Source organism: Saccopteryx bilineata, chromosome X (assembly GCF_036850765.1).
Source record: "Saccopteryx bilineata isolate mSacBil1 chromosome X, mSacBil1_pri_phased_curated, whole genome shotgun sequence".
Lineage (NCBI taxonomy): Eukaryota > Metazoa > Chordata > Mammalia > Chiroptera > Emballonuridae > Saccopteryx > Saccopteryx bilineata.
This window is the reverse complement of record NC_089502.1, coordinates 42,856,900-42,877,034: the sequence shown is the minus strand read 5'-3', so window position 1 is coordinate 42,877,034 and position 20,135 is coordinate 42,856,900. Positions and strand designations below refer to the sequence as shown.

Genomic DNA, 20,135 nt, shown 5'->3' with positions numbered 1-20,135 from the left:
GGCTCCTTAGTTGTTTATTGATTGATTTTCTCTTATGTTCCTTGATGGGTGGCGGGGACTATAGCAGAGCAAATATAACCCCTTGCTCAAGACATCGACCCTGTGCTCAAGGCGGTGAGCCCGCACTCAAGTCAATGAGCCCATGCTCAAGCCGGCAACATTGGGGTTTTGAATCAGGGCCCTCTGTGTCCCAGACTGATGCTCTATCCACTGCGCCACCACCTGATCAGGCTTTTTTTTTTAATGATTAGCCACATTGATTACTACTGAATGTAGGCTGAGCATACAGTCAGCTGACATCCCAAGGAGTTTCAAATCTTATTCATGTTTAATTGATTATCTAAATGAAACTACAACACCTTAAATTCTTAAATTCATCCCTATTACATTTTATCAGGTTAGCTTTGATTCTTCATTCCGGCCTGCCAGTATCTATTTGAATGTACTTTCTGTTTTCTAATACATTTACTTTCCCTCCCAGCTTGCCTTCCATGTCTTCCTCTGATAGTTGATAAGAGAGTGGAATAGGACTAGGAAAAGGGAAAATCCTGAAGCAAAATTTTGGATGGCAATGGGTAGATAAGCTGAAACTATTTTGGTAGGAATAATTATTCATGAAGATTCAAGGTCCTAGTCCTACCTGAAGATCTGCCCTGTCACTGTTGACAGAACCTCCCTTCTGAGAGCTACTTTCCCTTGAGGTTTTTCCCCATTTTTTGTCTCTTCTTAAACCACTTTATTTAGGTATAATTAACATACAAAATATAAATATATGTTTTGTTCTGCATGTCAAAACAAAATGTTTTGAATGGATAAAGAAAATGTGGTATATATACAGTGAAATACATCTCAGCCTTAAAAAAAGAAGGAAACTCTGCCACTGGAGACAGCATGAATGAACCTGAAGGGTATTCTGCTAAGTGAAATAAGCCAGACAGAGAAGGACAAATAGTACAATGTAACTTATATGGGAAATCTTAAAACAGTCAAACAACATATTTTATTTAATCAGAAATTTTATTCTTGTTGGTTATGATTTTGTTGGGCAAAATAGTTTCCATTATTTTTCTCAACTTTCTTCCTCTCTTTTTAACTTAATCCCCACCTCATCTAAGATACAAAATAGTTATTAGCCATTATTGTTTCAGATGATGTTAGCTGAATGAAAATTTCAACAGATGTTTAGTGATTGTCTCCCCCATTACTGTGTATCATTCCTCTGTTTCAGTTTTGTGTTTTGCATTATAAAAGCTCTGGTTATAACCTGTATCTGGCTAGGGAATCTTTAACATATTGCTGCAAAGATATAATTTCTATTTCCCCTCATTTTCATCCTCATGGAATGCTCTCTACCACATGTTTACACCCAGGTTTGGGGATTTCCATATTGTGGTCTTTCAATTTTGGACAAGGTGTATATACTTCCATTACCATAATTCAATCACAAATTCTCTTTCACCATGCCTCAGTTATACACAGATTATATACTTACCTTTAATTGTAGAAATGATTTCAAAATTACAGAAAAGTTACAAGATTAGAACAAGAATGCCCATATACTTTTTACCCACTTTCACTTATTGTTAATATTTCCCCATTTTCTTTATTATTTGTTAATATTCTCTAAGTCTCTTATTTTTTTAACCATTTGAAAGTAAATTGCATACATCATGACCTTTCACCCCTAAATTATTCAGTGTTTCATAAGATAAGGAAATTCTTTATTTTATTATATTTTTTATTTAGAAAATTAAATTTAACGAGGTGACATTGATCAATAAGAGTACATAGGTTTCAGGTGAACATCTCTATAGCATTTGAACTGTTGATTATGTTGTGTGCCCATCACCCAAAGTCAAATCAGTCTCTATCAGTGCATACTTGTCCCTCTTTACTCCTTTCACCCTGGTAACCGCTTCACTTTAAATAAGGAAATTATCTTATATAACCACAGTACAGTTATTGACTTTAAGAAATTTAACATTGATGCAATACTTTTATCTAACCCACCATTCATTCCAATCTTGACAATTAACCCACTAATAATATCCTTTATAACATATAAAGAACCCAATATTGTTCTTTGTAGTTTAAGATCAGGTATTAAATTTAATTGTCATATTTCTAGCTTTTTTTAATATAAAAAATTTCCTCAGCCTTTAGCCCTAATGACATTAATATTTTTCAGTACCCTTTTATTTTTTTTATTATACTATTCCTTTTTTTTTTTTTTGTATTTCTTTGAAGCTGGAAACGGGGAGAGACAGTCAGACAGACTCCTGCATGCGCCCGACCAGGATCCACCCGGCACGCCCACCAGGGGCGACACTCTGCCCACCAGGGGGCAATGCTCTGCCCCTCCGGGGCGTCGCTCTACCGCAACCAGAGCCACTCTAGCGCCTGGGGCAGAGGCCAAGGAGCCATCCCCAGCGCCCGGGCCATCCCTGCTCCAATGGAGCCCCAGCTGCGGGAGGGGAAGGGAGAGACAGAGAGGAAGGAGGGGGTGTGGAGAAGCAAATGGGCGCCTCTCCTATGTGCCCTGGCTGGGAATCGAACCCAGGTCCCCCGCACACCAGGCCAACGCTCCACTGCTGAGCCAACCGGCCAGGGCCACTATTCCTTATTTTTTAGTTGTCTGATGTTTCCTCACGATTATATTCAGATTCTGCATTCATAACTGGAATACTACAGAACAGACATGTCCTCCTTAAGACAGCACATCTGGAGGTACACAATGTCCACTTCATTGGTGATGCTATTTTGATCACCTGGTCAGAGGTGTTGCCTTATTTCTTCACTGTATTGTTACTGTTTTCTTTTGCAGCTAATAAGCATTTTGTGTGGAGATACTTTAAGACCATGAAAATATCTTGCTCCCTTATCAAACCTGTCCCACTTTCACTCCTGTTTTAACATCAATCAACAATTCTTGCCTCATTGATCTGTACTCTGATGATTGCAAAATAATAATTTTCCTACTGTGCATTCCCTCCCACACTGCATGCTGACACTGCATTCTAGTGTGAGCAAAAGTCCCACCCGCCAATTGCTTATTTATTAATCTGCTTATTGGTATAAACTCCTGAATTCTTTTTCAATGGTTTATAATTCTTTACTCTCTTACCTTATTTTAGTGCTCAAATTGCATAGATTTAGCCAATGGAAACTTTTTTATGTATTTTTCTGAACTGAGAAATGGGGAGGCAGAGAGACAGATGCCCACATGTGCCCTACAGGGATCCACCTAGCATGCCCACTAGAGGGCGATGCTTTGCCCATCTGGGGCATTGCTCTGTTGCAACCAGAGCCATTTTAGCACCTGAAGGAAGGCCATGGAGCCATCCTCAGCACCCAGGCCTACTTTGCTCCAATGGAGCCTTGGCTGCAGGAAGGGAAGAGAGAGGGAGAGAAATGAAAGGGGGAAGGTTGGAGAAGCAGATGGGCACCTCTCCTGTGTGCCCTGACCAGGAATAAAATGCCAGACTTCCACATGCCAAGCCAATGCTCTACCATTGAAATAACCAGCCAGGGTGCCAATTGAAACCTTTGAAGCTGACTCTTTGGTTCTTATATTCTCCCATCATTTTCTTGAGTACTTCCTTACTTTTCAGTATAACAAGAGGTTCTAAACTCATTTTGTATTTATCCTGCCCAGCTTCTAATCAGCTATTTTCCCAAAGAACCCTGGTTCTTTTTTTGGAGTAGATTACTGTTAGAGATCAAGACCTAGAGTCTAGAAATACATGCATTCACCCTTGTGTATATACATATGCACACATAACACCAGGGTGAGCAAAGATAGGTTTATAGATGTTTGTATGGAAAATAATGCAATAATTGATAAGTAATAATACAAGAGTAAACTGTTTCACATACTCACAACTGTAAACCTACTATTGCCCACCTCGTATATATACATATACGTATGTGTACATATGTATGCATACACACACATATATTATTTTATTTTATTTTACTTTTTAAATTTTTCTACCAATACCTACAATTGCAGTTCATCCCCACAGGTTCTGTCTTGCCTTCCCACATTCCATATTTGTATGTTCCTATATCCACAGGGAGAACCCTAGCTCCCAACTATATTAGTACATGTACTCATTTACTCACTCCTATGATATAGCTACAGTGGTTTCAGAATTTGCTTTGCCTATAACACTATACAAACAAACAACAATTCATGACTTGTTTGCAGTTTTACTCCTGCCTCCCATCTCTTTGGTGTCTTATTTTTCATTTGAAATGCAGCTGGGTTCATTTGTTTAAATTTGCCTTCAGCTTTAGTCCCCACTCTTCCCAATCATATTAGTTTCATTATAATTTTTGAATTTATAAAACAACAAAATGATTCCATAAGGGAAAACTGTACAGAAAGGTATACTCAGAAAGGTATTCTCTCTCATATCCTTTTTATCTTGTTTCCCCACCCCTATCCCTTGTAATAACCAACTTCATTATATTCTGTTTTTTCCTTCCTGTTGTTATTGTTTTATTACTCCAGGCAAATTATGTATGTTTTCTTATTTGCCTTTCTTACTTGCAGAAAGGTAGCATATTATACATATGCTCTTACACAATTTGCTTTATTTAATTAACAATATTTCCTGGAAGTCACCTCCATATTAGTTCACAGAGATTTTCCTCATGCTTTTTTACAGCTGCATATTACTTCATTTTGAAGTCTGTTTTGTTTTTGTTTTTTTTGTTTTGTATTGTTAGAAAGTATATCTCTGGAAGATCATATATTTCCCTCTTTGTATAATAACAATGTGCAGTTTATAATTCATACTATGCCTTGGTTCATAGACAGCCTAAACACTCACATTGTCCCTGGCTCTTATCCTTTATTGCCTTTTCCTAAGTATCACTGAGCATTTCTACCAATTATTCTTCTTTCTATAGCATATCCATTTGCCCTCCATTATGCCTCTTTTTCCAGTTTTAATTTAGACTTTTTCTACCTCCCCCAAATTAATTATAATCCCTCCTGTTCAGATCTGGTTTATTTACAACCACACTTAAAACCTTTACTACAGCTGTATAGAAGTGACTAAATTGACCATTCATTGTCCTTGCCCTTTCTTTTCCATCCTCTGGTATAACTGTGTTTAAAAGCAGTAAACTGACTGAAAAGAAGATATCAGAAAAGAGAAATATAGGTAATCCACAGACTAGAATGTTGACCCCTGTTTTATTAAAAGTTAGCCAAATACATGTTTTTAATTATGTACATTTTTCTCTGTTAAGTCAATGTTTATGGAGTAAATAGTTTCAAAAGGAGGAACATAGATCTCTGATATCTTCCCTTACTTGGGAGGAAAGAAGATTTCAGACAACTGTATGTTTCTGGGCTGCCCAACCTTGGTTGAGTATTGGAATCAGAACCAGGAAGGGATAAAACTGTAGTGTCAAGTGAGGAGATGATATTTTGCTTTTGGTTATCACATCACCTCCTTAGCTTCCATATGATACCTTGGAGCCCTTGGAAGTAAGAGTGAGGATGGGGTGGGAGAGTCAAGTCATAAGCCCTGCAAGAGTTGATACCTTATAGATAAAATAAAACATTACTTGTGATATAATGGAGAGAACATCAGAGTAGGATTAAAAAGACCAGGGTTTTACTCTCAGCACCAGTACCAGTATTAGGTGGCCTTGGGCAAGTCACTTTTCTTCTCTGCTCCTCAATTTCTGACTTGTGAAATGAGGAAAACATGGTGTCTAGGTGTCTTTTCAGCTTTGATATTCAATGTCCCTGTGTTCTGCATAGGGCTGCTCCATCCACACAAGAACAGAATCAGCTTTCAGAGGGTTGGACCTTTGGGGTAAAGAGCTACAGACTACTTTAAAGAGATGATTCTGTGATTTTTGTAGAGTAGTTTTCCCTGTATTATTTGAAAGAAAATTGACATAACCTAATTTTTGCTACTGGTTACATTCAGTTACCAGAAGCAAGAAAGCAGGCATGAGCCTAGCTCCATGGGATGAAAGAAGCAGAGGAGGCTCATCTCACTATGTCTTCAGGACTCACAAGGAAACAACATTCACTTTTGGGGAGCTTATGGTGAATTTTCAGTGTACTTCTCATTCTATTTCTACTATCTGCTGGTTAATGCCCTTGTCTTTCTCCATGTTACAGGTCTGTATAGTTCGGTGGATAGCTGGATGATTGTGCCTAACATTAAGCAGAACCATTACACAGTGCATGGACTCCAGAGTGGGACACGCTACATCTTCATTGTTAAAGCCATAAACCAAGCAGGAAGCCGGAACAGTGAACCTACGCGACTAAAAACAAACAGTACGTTATGGTGTTTCTGAAAGGAGACATCATCAGTTTTTCTTTCTGTGCTAGGGAGTACACTTAGCCTGAGCAGACATCCATGGCCCTGTAAGAGAGCAGAGGCCCTGAGTAGAAGAGCCTTACTGTTGTAGCTTGTGCTCTGGTCAAGGAATTTGTTCAAGGCCCTGGAAGATAAGTGGACACAGATATACATAAAAGAGCTGGTGGCTTGGGAAGATGTTAGTGCAGAGTTTTTCTCTGCACTCCACCTTCATGCTCGGGGGACAGTTGAGTAGAAGAGTATTACGTGCACAGCTTAACAATGGGGAAACATTCTGTGAAATGAGTCATTAAGTAATTTTGTTGTGCAAACTTCATTGAGTGTTCTTACACAAACCCAGATGATACAGCTTATTCCACACCTAGGCTGTATGGTATACCACTGTCCTATATGTGGTCCATCATTGAGTGAAATGTCATTATGTGAACCATGACTGTACTTGTGATAATCTGGTTAAAACCTACTGCAGAGAAGCCATACCTGTTAGGAATGCTTTTGACTGCAAATGGCAGAAAATTCAACTAACCAAGCTTAGCAAATAGCTATTTGTTAGTAGCCTAAACAAATTATTTTTTTCTCTCTCTGTAAAATGGCAAAAAGTTTGAAGGTAGGCAGTTCAGGGCTGTTGCAGCAGTTCTGTGATATCTGTACTGGTTTTTTGCTACATGGTCAGAATATGGCCACTGCAACATTTAGATGTCATTTTTTTTTTCAAGCTAGGAAGAATGGGGAAAGGGCTAGTATACATGATGGTTATCACTTTTATCAGGACAACACGCACTTTCCCAGAGGGTTCTCCCACCCTGTCTGACTTCTGCTTCTAAATATTTTCATCTTATTAGCCACCTATAGCAGCAAGGGAAGCTAGTATTTAGCTTTTCTGGCCTTATATTGAAATTAGATAAGAGAGAAAATGTAGGGAATGGATGTTGTATTCACCAACAATGTTTGCCAAAGATACATTTTTTTATAATACGGCTCTTGGCATACACAGCAAATGGTTCCTAGTAATTGGCTTTGTCATATGACTATAAGGAATTCTCTGTTGTAAATGATTCTACACAACAAATTTTTGTCTGATCATCTATGATGCAATAGTCACTGTAATGAAGTTATTTGGTTATATGATTTACATCCTAGTTGTAAAAGGGCAACAAAATTGTCCTGTTGCTGAGTTATCTGCAGTCTTGTAGATAACACTAAGATGCAATTATTTTATCAGTTCCCTCATTTTGTCTCACCTCAAACACTCCTTCCCTTCAAATCCACTCAAATACCAAACCACCTACTGAAATAAAAGTGAAGTACAAAACATATTTGAGACCCTAAAAGTCCCCTTGTAATTCGATACTATATTGAAGGGGAGCAGGATATTATTATTTTATTGAAAATGGCTTCTGGCTTGCTTCCTTAGTATGATCAAATGACAGCCAACTTGCACTGACCTAAGAATAATCATCATCTCAAAGCTCCTCTGGTGGTGATGGTCCTGGAGGACAAAGAACTCTTAAATTTTTTATTGTGCATTTTCTTTTTTCTACTTTTTTTCAGGCCAACCCTTTAAACTGGATCCCAAAATGACTCATAAGAAGTTGAAAATCTCCAATGATGGATTGCAGATGGAGAAGGATGAAAGCTCTCTGAAGAAGAGCCATACTCCGGAGAGGTTTAGTGGCACAGGATGCTATGGGGCAGCAGGAAATATATTCATTGACAGTGGCTGCCACTACTGGGAGGTGGTCATGGGTTCTTCAACATGGTGAGTAGATCTCAGTTTTCTCTTCTCTTCCCTCCCCTGGAGTTAGGTGCCAGGGAGATCCAGTTCTATGACACAAACACAATACTATTGAGTCAAGGTTAAAAGACATGTGATGAAAACCACTCTTAGAAAAACATGTCAGCTATTTTTTTTGTTTAATTATGTGAGTGGAGGCAAAGACAGACTCTCACGTTCACCCTGACCAGGATCTACCCAGCAAGCCCACTAGGGGGTGATGATCTGCCCATCTGGGGCATTGCTCCATTGCTCAGCAACCAAGCTCTTCTTAGCACCTGAGACTGAGGCCATGGACCATCCTCAGTGCCTCAGGCCAACTCACTCCAATTAAGCCATGGCTGCAGGAGGGGAAGAAAGAGAAAAATGAGAGGGAAGAGGGGATGGAGAAACAGATGGGCACTTCTCTTGTGTATCCTGTCCGGGAATAGAACCTGGGACATCCACACACTGGGCTGACACTCAACCACGGAGTCAGCCAGTCATGGCCATGTGCCAGCTTTTTAAAATAAAATCATAGAAGAAAATATACTGAGCTAGTAGTTGGAAATTATTACATGACCCTAACTGCTACTTTTTTAAAGCTCTAGTGGTATTGACACTATGGATCTGAATATATACTATTTAACGAAGAAACATGTATTCTATTTCTTAAGTATCCTGTATGACAATAAATGTTTATTTCTTTCTCCTTTCCACTGTCTCACAGGTATGCAATTGGCATTGCTTACAAATCAGCTCCCAAGAATGAATGGATTGGCAAGAACGCCTCCTCGTGGGTTTTCTCTCGATGCAATAGTAACTTCATAGTGAGACATAACAACAAGGAAATGTTGGTGGATGTGCCACCCCAGTTGAAGCGTCTGGGTGTTCTTCTGGATTATGACAACAATATGCTGTCTTTCTATGATCCAGCTAACTCTCTCCATCTTCATACTTTTGATGTGACCTTCATTCTTCCAGTTTGTCCAACATTCACAATCTGGAACAAATCCTTAATGATCCTGTCTGGCTTGCCTGCCCCAGATTTTATTGATTACCCTGAACGGCAGGAATGCAACTGCAGGCCTCAAGAATCCCCTTATGTTTCTGGGATGAAAGCTTGCCATTAAGTTTCAAGAGAGCATATAATTTACTGGCTCTCCAGTTCAGCAGTTCTTCCCCTCTTTAACTTCAGTTAGTGTCCAATATACAAGATACAAAATAAAGTTCATTTGAAGCATCCAAGATAACTAGATATTATAGCTTTAATTTTCATGCATTAAAACTCATATTTGAATTAATGTTTTGAGTTTCTCAGAACAAATTATCTGAGTAGTCTGGGTTCACATCATGGGAAAAGAAATTTAGAAAATGCCTCTCTTGTCATCAGAGAATTAAAAATGTCCAGTGATTTAGAAGGATAAATGATATTGAAAGGAATTAGGGTAATTCTAGGTAAATACTGTAGAATGATGCTCTAAACAAGGAGCTGGCCAGCTGGAAAGGAGCGTGTCAGTTTTTCTAGTACTGCCAATTTGGCAGAGTAGAATTTTGAAATGTTAAATGATTGCCTATTATATGTAGCTTATAACAAAAAATCTACAATCAAGGATTTATTATAAAGAAAACATGTATATGTATATATAAGTATAAAATGAATAAATATGTATATATCATTTATTCATTTTATACTTATATATACATAATAAACTTTTTAATTTGTCCACTTGGGTGAGAAATATACTAGAAGGGAAAATAAATTATACCATTCATTTTTGTCATTATTACTCCCCTCTCTCCATTCATCCCTTTTTTCTTTTCTCCTGACACACACACATACACATGTAATAATGACATAGATGGTAGGAAGATCTCTAGGTTGGATTAGAAGAGATTGAGGGATAACATTGCACAAGAGATCCCATTACTGGATAGAAAATTGATCCAGGTAGAAGTGTTACATGTAGCACAGTTTCATTGATACTACCTAATAGAAAAGGTATGTCCAAATTGTTAAAAATTCTGTCACAGAATATTTCAAAGAAATTCAGTTTTGGGGTTTTTTTTTGTTGTTGTTGTTGTTGTTTGTTTTTCTGTTTTGGTTTTTAACTTTCAAGTACATACCATAACTAAAATTATGCTACAAATAATGGAGGTTCTTTTAAGAACCTGCTTTATTTACTTAATCTGAATGGAGTGTTATAGATACAACTATTTCCATATAAATGTACTTGAATTTTCTTTTTTCTTTTTTAATTTTCTTAAGAATGCCTGAGAATAGTTTGTTTTCTTAAACAGGATAAATAATCATTCCTTTTGCAATCTTGTTTCCACTCTTTTATCTGCGTAGCCAACCCTTCATAGAAAATGCAGTTATAAACTTCATCCCAGTCCTCATCACTGCTGTTGCAGGGAATCAAGCTTCATTGTTTGTGCTTTCATCAATTCCACAGGGCAGGGATGGGGGTGTCAGAACCAGAGCTTTGTCCTTTCCAGGAGCTAAGTCTGCTTCAAGGAGTCTACTTTTTGGGAGTTGTGAAAACATTACTATTGCACAATGTGGTAGCTGTAACAAGCCCCCAGTTTGGAGCCTTGAAACAGTGCCAAAACTTCCCCCTTTCTTTCAACCACCTTGGTGGATGTTAATTCATTAATTCATTCAACAAATTACTAGCTGCCAGGTACCAACCACACTGCTGCTGAAATGCTGATAAAACCCAGTCCCTACTGTCAAATGGCTTCTTATTTTGAAGGAGAGATAAAGTATCTATATAAATAACACTTTTGTATTCTTTGTTCACCTATCATGAAAGCAAGATGGAGGCAGATACAGATGGCAGGCTCATACTTACATATCTAGTGACAAAATAAGCTTTTTAGTTAAAAAAAAGCCACATATGTACTTTTGGCTAATTGGGAAATGAGCAACTTCAGTAAGATTCTGCAGTGCTGGGAAATAGCTTGCTATTCTAAAATAATTGTAGTTCCTCTGCCATTTACTAGCAGTACTAGCCTAGGGCGAATACTTCAGGAGACTGTTTCTTCTTTTGTAAAATACCTACCTAACAAGGCTGTTGCAAAGATTTAAAAAGATAGCACATGTAAACTGCTTAGCATAGCACCTGGCATTTAGTTAAGTATATATTAAGCTCCTCCCCGCTGCCTTGTTCAGCCTCTGGCTCAATAGAGTGTAGAGGTACTTTAAAATGTATGCTTTGTATTTCTAAGTTACTCTGGTCTCTCCTTAATGGCCTATTCCCAAAGTCTTGAACAAATAATTTTTCCCTCTCCATAAAACCTTTCACTGCCCCCCACCCCCCATAGCATTCAGTAGAAGGTCCCAATTAGAGTTTGGCTTTTCAGGACCCTGTGTGTTTTCCCAGCTTGTCTTTTGCCACATTCCCCTCACAGCAGTTACCCTAGCCAAGGTTAACTGTGTACGCAAGTTGTTTTCTGGGCCTGTAACAGAGACATTATCACAATTTTGATGCTCACAGGAAGTAGGAATTGTTCTTAAGGGAACAGAATGAAAATGCTTAAGGTGCAAAAAAAACGTTCCACCTCCACTCAGCTCTAGTTTCCTTTACCTTGTCCTTGGATCTCCCATGCCTTTGGATTTTAGTGTCCTGAGACAAAGCTTCAATTTTCCCACCCTACTTTTGACTCTAGTCTGGACTACCTTTCCCCATCCTCATCCGTCTTAATCAGATCAACTCCTAACTCCCTAGACTGGTTACATTTTTCTCTTCAGAGCTCCCATGGCTCCCTGAGCCTCCCAAACCCACCTGCCTCAGTAATAATCATATTGGACAGCAGTGTTTTTCAGAGTGTAGTCCTTATACCACCTTTTATAATCATTTTTGGTGTTTTTTAAAATAATTGATTTCTAGACCCCATCCCTGATCTACTTAATTAGAATATCTGGACACATGGGTGGAATTTTACATTTAATTTTTTTTTTTTACACTTTAACAAGCTGTCCTTACTAGACTATGAATATATTGAGGGCAGGGATGGTCTTTTGTTTTCATTGCTGTTATTTTTAACACACCTGACATAGTGTGTGGAACAGAGCAGTTGCTTGGTTAATGCTTATTCAACAAATGTTTCAATGAATGAATGAATAATCTAAGTTTCCCTGTTGTACTCTGATATCCATACTGGTATTTTTTTGTTTCCTGGACAGAAAAGCTTGGTTATTTCCCCATTAGGGCTATACTGATATTATTTTGCTGATATCCCAGAACTCATATATAAATGAGTACTGTCCTCAAAAGCTCTTTGGAATTTTGATTGACTTGGGGAATTGTCCAGAGTGTGTGGCACCATTCTTTTCAATCATTTTTCAATCTTTCCCAACTTTGTTCTTTGAAGGTAGATTTAAGTTTTGCTTATAGCCAAAAATCACTCAGAGCTATGCCTACTGAATAAAGTAGAAAATGAAACTGTGTTTGGGGTAAACAAAGTTTCTGAGCCAAATAATGAAATGGAAATTGCTTGCCAAGAAACAACATGTGGCAAAATACTCAGTTGGAGTGTGGTGAGTCCCAGATACTTATTTCAGTAAACTTGAGATTGACTACCTTTAGCTGAACCCAGTCAAACAAAGGGAATAATAGGTCCTTTACTTAACATCTGCCAAAAAGGTAACTCCATAGTTTTTGTTGTTGTTGCTCTACTCAATTTATTCTCCCACAATTCTTTCTGTTAGCAAATTGTTCTGTCTGCAGTTTATGCTTATTTCCACTTTTATACTGTCTTATTGAAGAAAGCACAAAAATAATAAAAAGTTAAACCTGTTTTGAGTATATGAAAGAAATTTTGATGCCACATTCGACTTCTGGCTATCTGTATGGAAGAGTATCTGCATCTTGATGTATTTTTATCACATACTTCCATTGTGTTAACTTTGGATGCAGTGATATTGAGATTGCAACAAAATCATTTACATACTATTTTCAGCTAAAATATACTAGGTGAATTTTCTAAGCTTCCATGGTTTACATATTAATATATGACTACCTGGATGGAGCAATCCATGGATGGACTTTTTGGTAAGCTCCAATATTTGATACCCTTTCCTCCACAGAATGGAAAATGTGAGGCTGACAGATAAGAGCCACTCCCACAATTATTTAAATTTCTGAAGCCAATTGCAGCCCTGGAGACACTGGGCTGTATTTGGCTGTGTATTACAGGTTGGCCAGGTTGACTGTCATCAGGTCAGGTAGAACTGCTTTTTATGGTTTGATCTGCCAGCTTCAGACATATGCTGTATTGTTGTTGGCTAGAATATTTATTAGACTATTGTTGGGCTATTTTTATCAAATATTTTACCCAAGGCTTGTTTGTACTGAGAGCTGTGGACCAATAGCATCTCTCCTAGTGACAGAAATCTGAACTTCTGTGGATTACACAGCCTCATCCCTCTAAATCATCTCAGCCCATCCAAAGTGGTATATTATGAATTAAATAAATATATATGTATTAATGAGTTCTTGATTGTCTCTCATTGGAGTTTAAATTGGGGGGAGATTAAAAGAAAGACAGCCATAAGTTACTGTAATTGTCTAAATGATTTGGGGAAAATAGGTGGCGATTTGGGCAGAGAAGATCCAGCGCTTATGGAAATTGAGATTCAATTATGAAGACTTTGGATTCCGGAGTAGTGGACAGTCAGGAAGACTAAATAAGTAAAAATATAAGGCCCAAAGAAACATGCCACAGTTTCAGATGTTGAAGCAGAAGGTGAGAATTAAGGAAGAACAAAGAAAATCCCAGTGTTAGAACCTATTGACTAAGGTCAGGATAGGGCCAGAAGTAAGCTGACTTGCTGTTCAACAGCTGGTCTGTAGGAGGAGCCTTGGAGGATTAAGATATGTCTCAGAGCTGGGTTTGGACACACTTTAATCAGAGTTGTGATTGTACTGAGACTAAAGGGGGCATGTAACACGAAGGAAAGCAGGCCATTCAAGAGAGGCAGCTAGAGGAATGACTTGAAACAGGTTATCAGACCAAGGGACTATAGGAACTATAGCCTAAAGGCAAGAAGATTAAAATACAAAAGAATCAAGAACTTGGAATATCAGGGTTAGTGGTCTCACTGTAGAGCAACCTGGGTCAAAGCCAAATACAGGACTGTTACCCACAACTAAGATTTTATATAGTCTTTTGGGTGTGATGTTTAGAAAGGCTGGCTCCATTTAATGTACCAGGCCAAATCAGATATGGGGTCCTTTGTGTTCCTCCACCTAGGAATAGAGTTGGTCCTAAAGTCTCAGAGAAGCTGAGCCTGTAGGTGGGGTGAGAGGTGGTCTGATACAAAGGTTAGGAGTAACAGAGGTCAAGCAGGTTGTTACATGGAAATTGAAAATTAATATAGCATAATAGCTAATGAGGATGCCTCTCTTCCACTGAATTTCCAGGGGCGGAGGAGCAAGGTGGTCTTCCTATAACTGTTGGGTAAAATATACAAATTACAGTTGTGACTGTCTGTCCTGTTCTTTCAAGAGGCATTATTGATCACTCTTTATGTTCCCAGTACTCCTCTCATTTATGTGTAGGCATATTAAGATGAAAATATTTCTAACCTTTATAATCTAGTGGGGTACATACACAATTTAATAATTTCCAAATAGCTTTTGATCTAAGAACTTGAGTTATTAGTAATAGCTGAAAATGGAAGACTTTACTGGAAATGCAGGATGAGACTAGAAGATCTTGCCAGACTTGTACTTAGCAAACTGATACATAGGAGATACTTAGCAAATGCTGGTTGAATAGAATTAGAACCTGATAAGCAGAATGACAGGTGAGCCACCTCTTATATTGTGAGGTTTGTGTTATGTGAACTACACTCACACCACTACTCCTATAATCGCCCTCACACATGTATCCCTGGTCCAGCATTCCCACAACTGCCTCTTGGTAAGAGATTATTTATTGAGAGAGAGAGAGAGAGAGAGAGAGAGAGAGAGAGAGAGAGAGAGAGAGGAAAGGAGAGAGATGAGAAGCACCAACTCGTAGTTGCATCACTTTCGTTGTTCATTCATTGCTTCTCAATCAATGGGGGCGGGGAAGGGCTCCAGCTGAGCCATTGACTACCTTGCTCAAGCCAGTGACCTTGGACTCAAGCCAGTCACCATGAGATCATATTGATGGTCCCATGCTCAAGACAGCAGCCCCACACTCAAGCTGGTGAGCCTGCACTCAAGCCGGATGAGTCTGAACTCAAGCCAGTGACCTCGGGGATTTGAACCTAGGTCCTCAGCATCCCAGGTTGACACTCTATCCACTGCACCACCACTGGTAAGGTTATTGTTATTTAAGGCCAGTGCCTCAAAGAAAACAACTAGAAGAAATAATAAACTAGTTATCAGTAGTGTACAGCCAGAGTGTAAGTCCCCAAAAATGGAACTTAGGCTGACTTTCTCTTTAATGTACAATGACAGGAAAAAGTCATTATGATCTATATATCTTTTTCTAAGATTATTATTTTTATTATTATTATTATTATTATTATAGCAAGAGAGAGGAGAGAGTGAGAGGAACAGACAGACAGGAAGGGAGAGAGATGAGAAGCATCAATTCTTCATATTATTATTATTATAGCAAGATAGAGGAGAGAGTGAGAGGAACAGACAGACAGGAAGGGAGAGAGATGAGAAGCATCAATTCTTCATTGTGGCACCTTACTTGTTCATTAATTGCTTTCTCCTAAGTGCCTTGGCCAGGGGGCTCCAGATAAGTCAGTGACTCCTTGCTCCTGCCAGTGACCATGGGCTCATGTCAGCAACTATGGGGTCCTATGATCCACACTCAAGTCGGTGACCCTACACTCAAGCTGGTGAGCCTGCACTGTAGCTGGTGAGCTTGTGGTTTCGAAATTGTGTCCTCAGAATGTCAGGCCAACACTCTATCCACTGCACCACTGCTTGGTCAAGCTAAGATATATTTTAAAACTTTATTTTTTAATTACAGTTGGCATTCAATATTTATTTATAGTAGTTTCAGGTGTACAGCTTAGTAGTTAGACAATTTGTCTAAATATCATTTTGGCCAGCTCAGTGTCCTCAGTGATGAGAGAGGGTGCTCTGATCACCAGAAATGTGAAATTCACAGCAAGCAGCTGTTAATCACACAAGGCAAAGCAGAGTCTAAGGTCTGACTGACTCAGCAGGTAAAGATACAATGAATCACTTTTAGATTCAAAGTTTATTATTTATACAATGAAAGAAAAAGTAATCAATGGTTCCTGCTACTAGTGCTCCTTGTCCCAAACACCAAAAAGGACAATATTTAAACAAAAGAGACCAGAGGATTGCAATGGTTGTGGTATATTTCACTATTAAGAAGCCAATTCTAGACTGAGCTAAGTCACTTTATAGTCTGTAGGTCTATGCTGAGGGGATGAGTCAGAAGACTTTTATCGCATCAGATTCCAGCAGGTGGGTGGCAATGAAAAACCATTTCTTGACAGTCTCTCAGGGAAGAGGAGGTAAGGAGAGGAGTGAGAGATGATCTTGAAGCAGCTTCTTGCAGGCCTTCCATCCTCTTGTACTCTGAGAGGATCACCTGTGTTCTGCTAAGGCTAAGATCAGCTTCACTTCAAGCCTTTTCCTGTGGGGTTTATGTGAATAAAGCAAAGGTGCAAGGGTAACATGATGAAGATATTCTACAGCAGTTAGCTGAAGGCCCAGATACCTTCTCAGGGGGTTAGTAAAACAAGTGAAGTCCAGATCTATTGTGAAACTTCCTCTTTCTATCCCCTCTGCTGGCCTTGTATTCCTGTCTTTCATTCTTTTCAATCTCGTTGGGGTTGGGATAGGGTGGTTCAGGGATTAAATTAATTCAGGCCCTGCAATCATCAGTACAAAAGGCCAGAGAATGCTAATTCAAATGTGTGAGAATGCCCAAGTCCTTTGCTGGTTTGGCTCTTAGTTTTTCAACTATAAGTTGAAATGTATGACTAATTTCTAAGGTCCCTTATAGCTCTAACAGTATGAATGTCTATAAATGCAAATTTATTAAATGTAGTGGTAGGAGCCTAATCTGCATACCTACCCCCAAAATGTTGGCACATCAGGGCTGATCATCAGAAACCTTATGATTAGAACAGAGAGGTGGATAACATTATTGTTATTTTAGGACCTCCATCAGAATCCCTTTTGGTATGACTATACTCCATACACACTACAATTTACTTTGGACACCTAATTTGCCAGCATTATTTTTGAGCTTTCCACTTCAGCCCTATCCCCATATCCTGTTTTTCTCATTAACTGCAAAAGATGCAAATACTGCTCTAACTAGCCATGACTCAGTTTTAAATTTCAGGTTAGCTATCTGACAGTCTTCAATGTGTCTGTTTAAGAAATTTTCAAAGACATTCCATTTTCCAAGGGTAGAACGAGTGACTTTATATAGCAACCAACAAGGGTCCTATGTGCCATCTTTGCCAATCATAGCCTTTCTTCCTCAAACCTCCACAAATGCACCCCTACCCCTGGGAAAAGAGAGAAGGTCTTGGCATAGTCACTAGTTCAAGTTATTCAATTACTTATCTATCCATTTATTCAACAAGTAATTCATTGATAGTCTCTTTGTGTCAGGTGATGGCGTTCAGTAAACATACTCTCTGCACTCATGAGACTAATCTAGAGGGGAGGCAAACTATCAACAATGATTATTTTTGCAATAATAGGAGCTATCACTGACTTGCTTGCACTGTTCTTGACACTATTCAAAGCACCTGAGATGTAGTTACTAATCCTCTGAGCAACCCGATGAGGTAAAGATTATTATTGGCTCCACGAAGAATTAATTCCTGGGCTCTGTCTGACCACGGCTGCGTTTCCTGTGGGGCAAATGAGTTTAAAGCCAGTTCGGAGGAAATGACCCAGCCCAGCGGCTCCTGGATTCACCGTTGACCAGGTAGGATTTCCAGGACTACACTGAACACCCTCAGAATCATCCCTGCCACAGGTGAGGTTTGTTTGTTTGTTCATGACAGAGAAAGTCAGAGAGGGGCAGATATGGATAGACAGGAAGGGAGAAAGACGAGAGGCATCAATTCTTCGTTGTGGCACCTTAGTTGTTTGTTGATTGCTTTCTCACTTGTGCCTTGACCAGGGGGCTACAGCAGAGTGAGTGACCCCTTGCTCAAGCCAGCGACCCTGGATGCAAACTGATGAGCCTTGCTCAAACCAGATGAGCCCGCACTCAAGCTGGCAACCTCCAGGTCTCGAACCTGGGTCCTCCGCATCCCAGTCCGACGCTGAGTCTATCCACTGCCCTGGCACAGTTTTCTGACTCTTTTGCCCTCCCCTTACCCTCCCGCCTACCAATGCCTCCTCACCTTTCTAGGTCCGCCCCTCCTTCTGAGCTGGTCCTAAGTCATTTCCCATTCCCCTCCCAAAACATTTTGGCTTTCTCTCTGATCCCTTCTCTCAGACAGGAAGTAGAGGAAGGGCGGACTGGCTTAGGGATCCAGGTAAACCCTCTGTCCAGGGAGGATGAGTAATGCTTCCCGCACCCGCACCCTCCCCTTCGGCAGGAAAGGAAATCGAGGGAGGAGCCTTAGGTTGAGCTGCTAGGTTCCCCTGGTCTGAAGGCCCTGGTCGCTGAGCCTAGGAGGTGCTCCACTCTGCCCGGTTTCTCTTGGGATGTGAGGAGGAAGGGGGCAACCAAGTAGGACAGGCCTGCCTGCTGTGGGCTCAGGAGGGGTGAGCTCAGCTCTCCTCTTCGGAGGGACCTTGCTGCCCCTGAAGCTGGGGGGCGAAGGAGGGCTGGCCCGCCTGGCCCAGAAGCCAGCTCTGGAGAAGGGAGAGTGGCAAGGGGGGAGGGGGAAGGAAGAAGGAAGATGATCCCAGGGATGCGGTGTGGAAGGGTGTATAGATGAGCATATGTGGGTTGCCTACATGTGTGGAGGGGTGGGGTGGGGGAAGATGAGTATGCTGGAATTTAGGGTGTGTGTGTGTAAGATTATAGCGTGTGCGTGGGCACATGCGAATGGGGTTTGTGTGTGTAGGCGTGTGGGAGGGGAGAAGAAAGAACTGCTAATGTCACTTGAAAAAGAGCCACCTGGAGGCATCTGCCTGGGGCAGGCCTGCAGTATGTGGGTTCTTGACTTCCTGCAAGAAAGATTTCACGACATGTGTCCAGGTGATTTTGAGAGGACCTTTATTAACACTCAGGCAGTCAAACAAAGAGGGGCCTAGAATAGAAGAAGCAACAGGAGAGAAGCAGGGCTGTTTTGGCTCTCTAGAAATGTCAAGAGAAAAAGGTGCCTTGCAGACAGGTTCAGGGGATTAGCCCTAGAAGAGCTGCTGCTGCCTTCTGCTTCTCTGGTTGTAAGTCTGGTGGGACCCTTAGAGTTTAAAAGAAAGTTCGTGCTGGAGAAATAAAAGGTAGGGGCATGCTCTAGAAAGAGCCTGTGCTTTTGCAGGCTGGAACCCTAGGGGAGGTCTCTGGGGAGGTTTTCAGCAGAATATTCATCAGTTTTGCCCGTGTGTTTTCAGTAATCTGTTGCTGTATGAAAATGAGTGCATAGAGGGACCAGGGTCATTTTCTGGTCAGCTTTTTCTCTCTCTTGGATTTGTTTGGTTCTAATTAGGTATTTTGTTACTTATTCCCCTGACTTCACCTGTCCTTGGGTTTGGCAGGCAATAATGACACTAATTGGGTCTTGTTATCTCTCTTCCTGACTAGGTTAGGGAGGAAAGGTGTAAACTATCGGCTCTCAAGTGTCCTTGATTAGGGAAGATAAGATCTTGTGATGCACTAGCTGGCTGTAAATTGCTTCACTTGTTGGGGCCCATTTGTCTAACCGTATGTCTCAGTTTTCATTTCCCACCTGTCAAAAATTCTCCTAACATCTGACTTTCCTGCCTCACTGAGAATTTGGGGGTTGGTAGTGCCAGTGTGTGCATGGAGGACTGAGGTAAAGATGCCAGCTCTGGCTAAAGGGGCTGAAAGTTGTGTTCCTTAACTTTTTATTTTTGAGGAAGCAGGAAGGATGGACA

The 20,135-nt window shown here is 40.1% G+C and overlaps 1 protein-coding gene across 7 annotated transcripts in view; it reads left to right on the top strand.

Annotated features, from left to right (window-relative positions):
• Positions 1–9,456, top strand: part of MID2 (midline 2) — a 207,035-nt gene extending 197,579 nt beyond the window's left edge. For all 7 annotated transcript variants that reach the window (XM_066249639.1, XM_066249642.1, XM_066249641.1 and 4 more), the window contains exons 8-10: positions 6,152–6,313; positions 7,908–8,115; positions 8,840–9,456. In XM_066249639.1, coding sequence (XP_066105736.1) covers positions 6,152–6,313; positions 7,908–8,115; positions 8,840–9,242 — 773 coding nt within the window. In that variant the 3' untranslated portion in view covers positions 9,243–9,456. The remainder of the gene's footprint in view (positions 1–6,151; positions 6,314–7,907; positions 8,116–8,839) is intronic.
• The last annotated feature ends 10,679 nt before the right edge of the window (positions 9,457–20,135 follow it).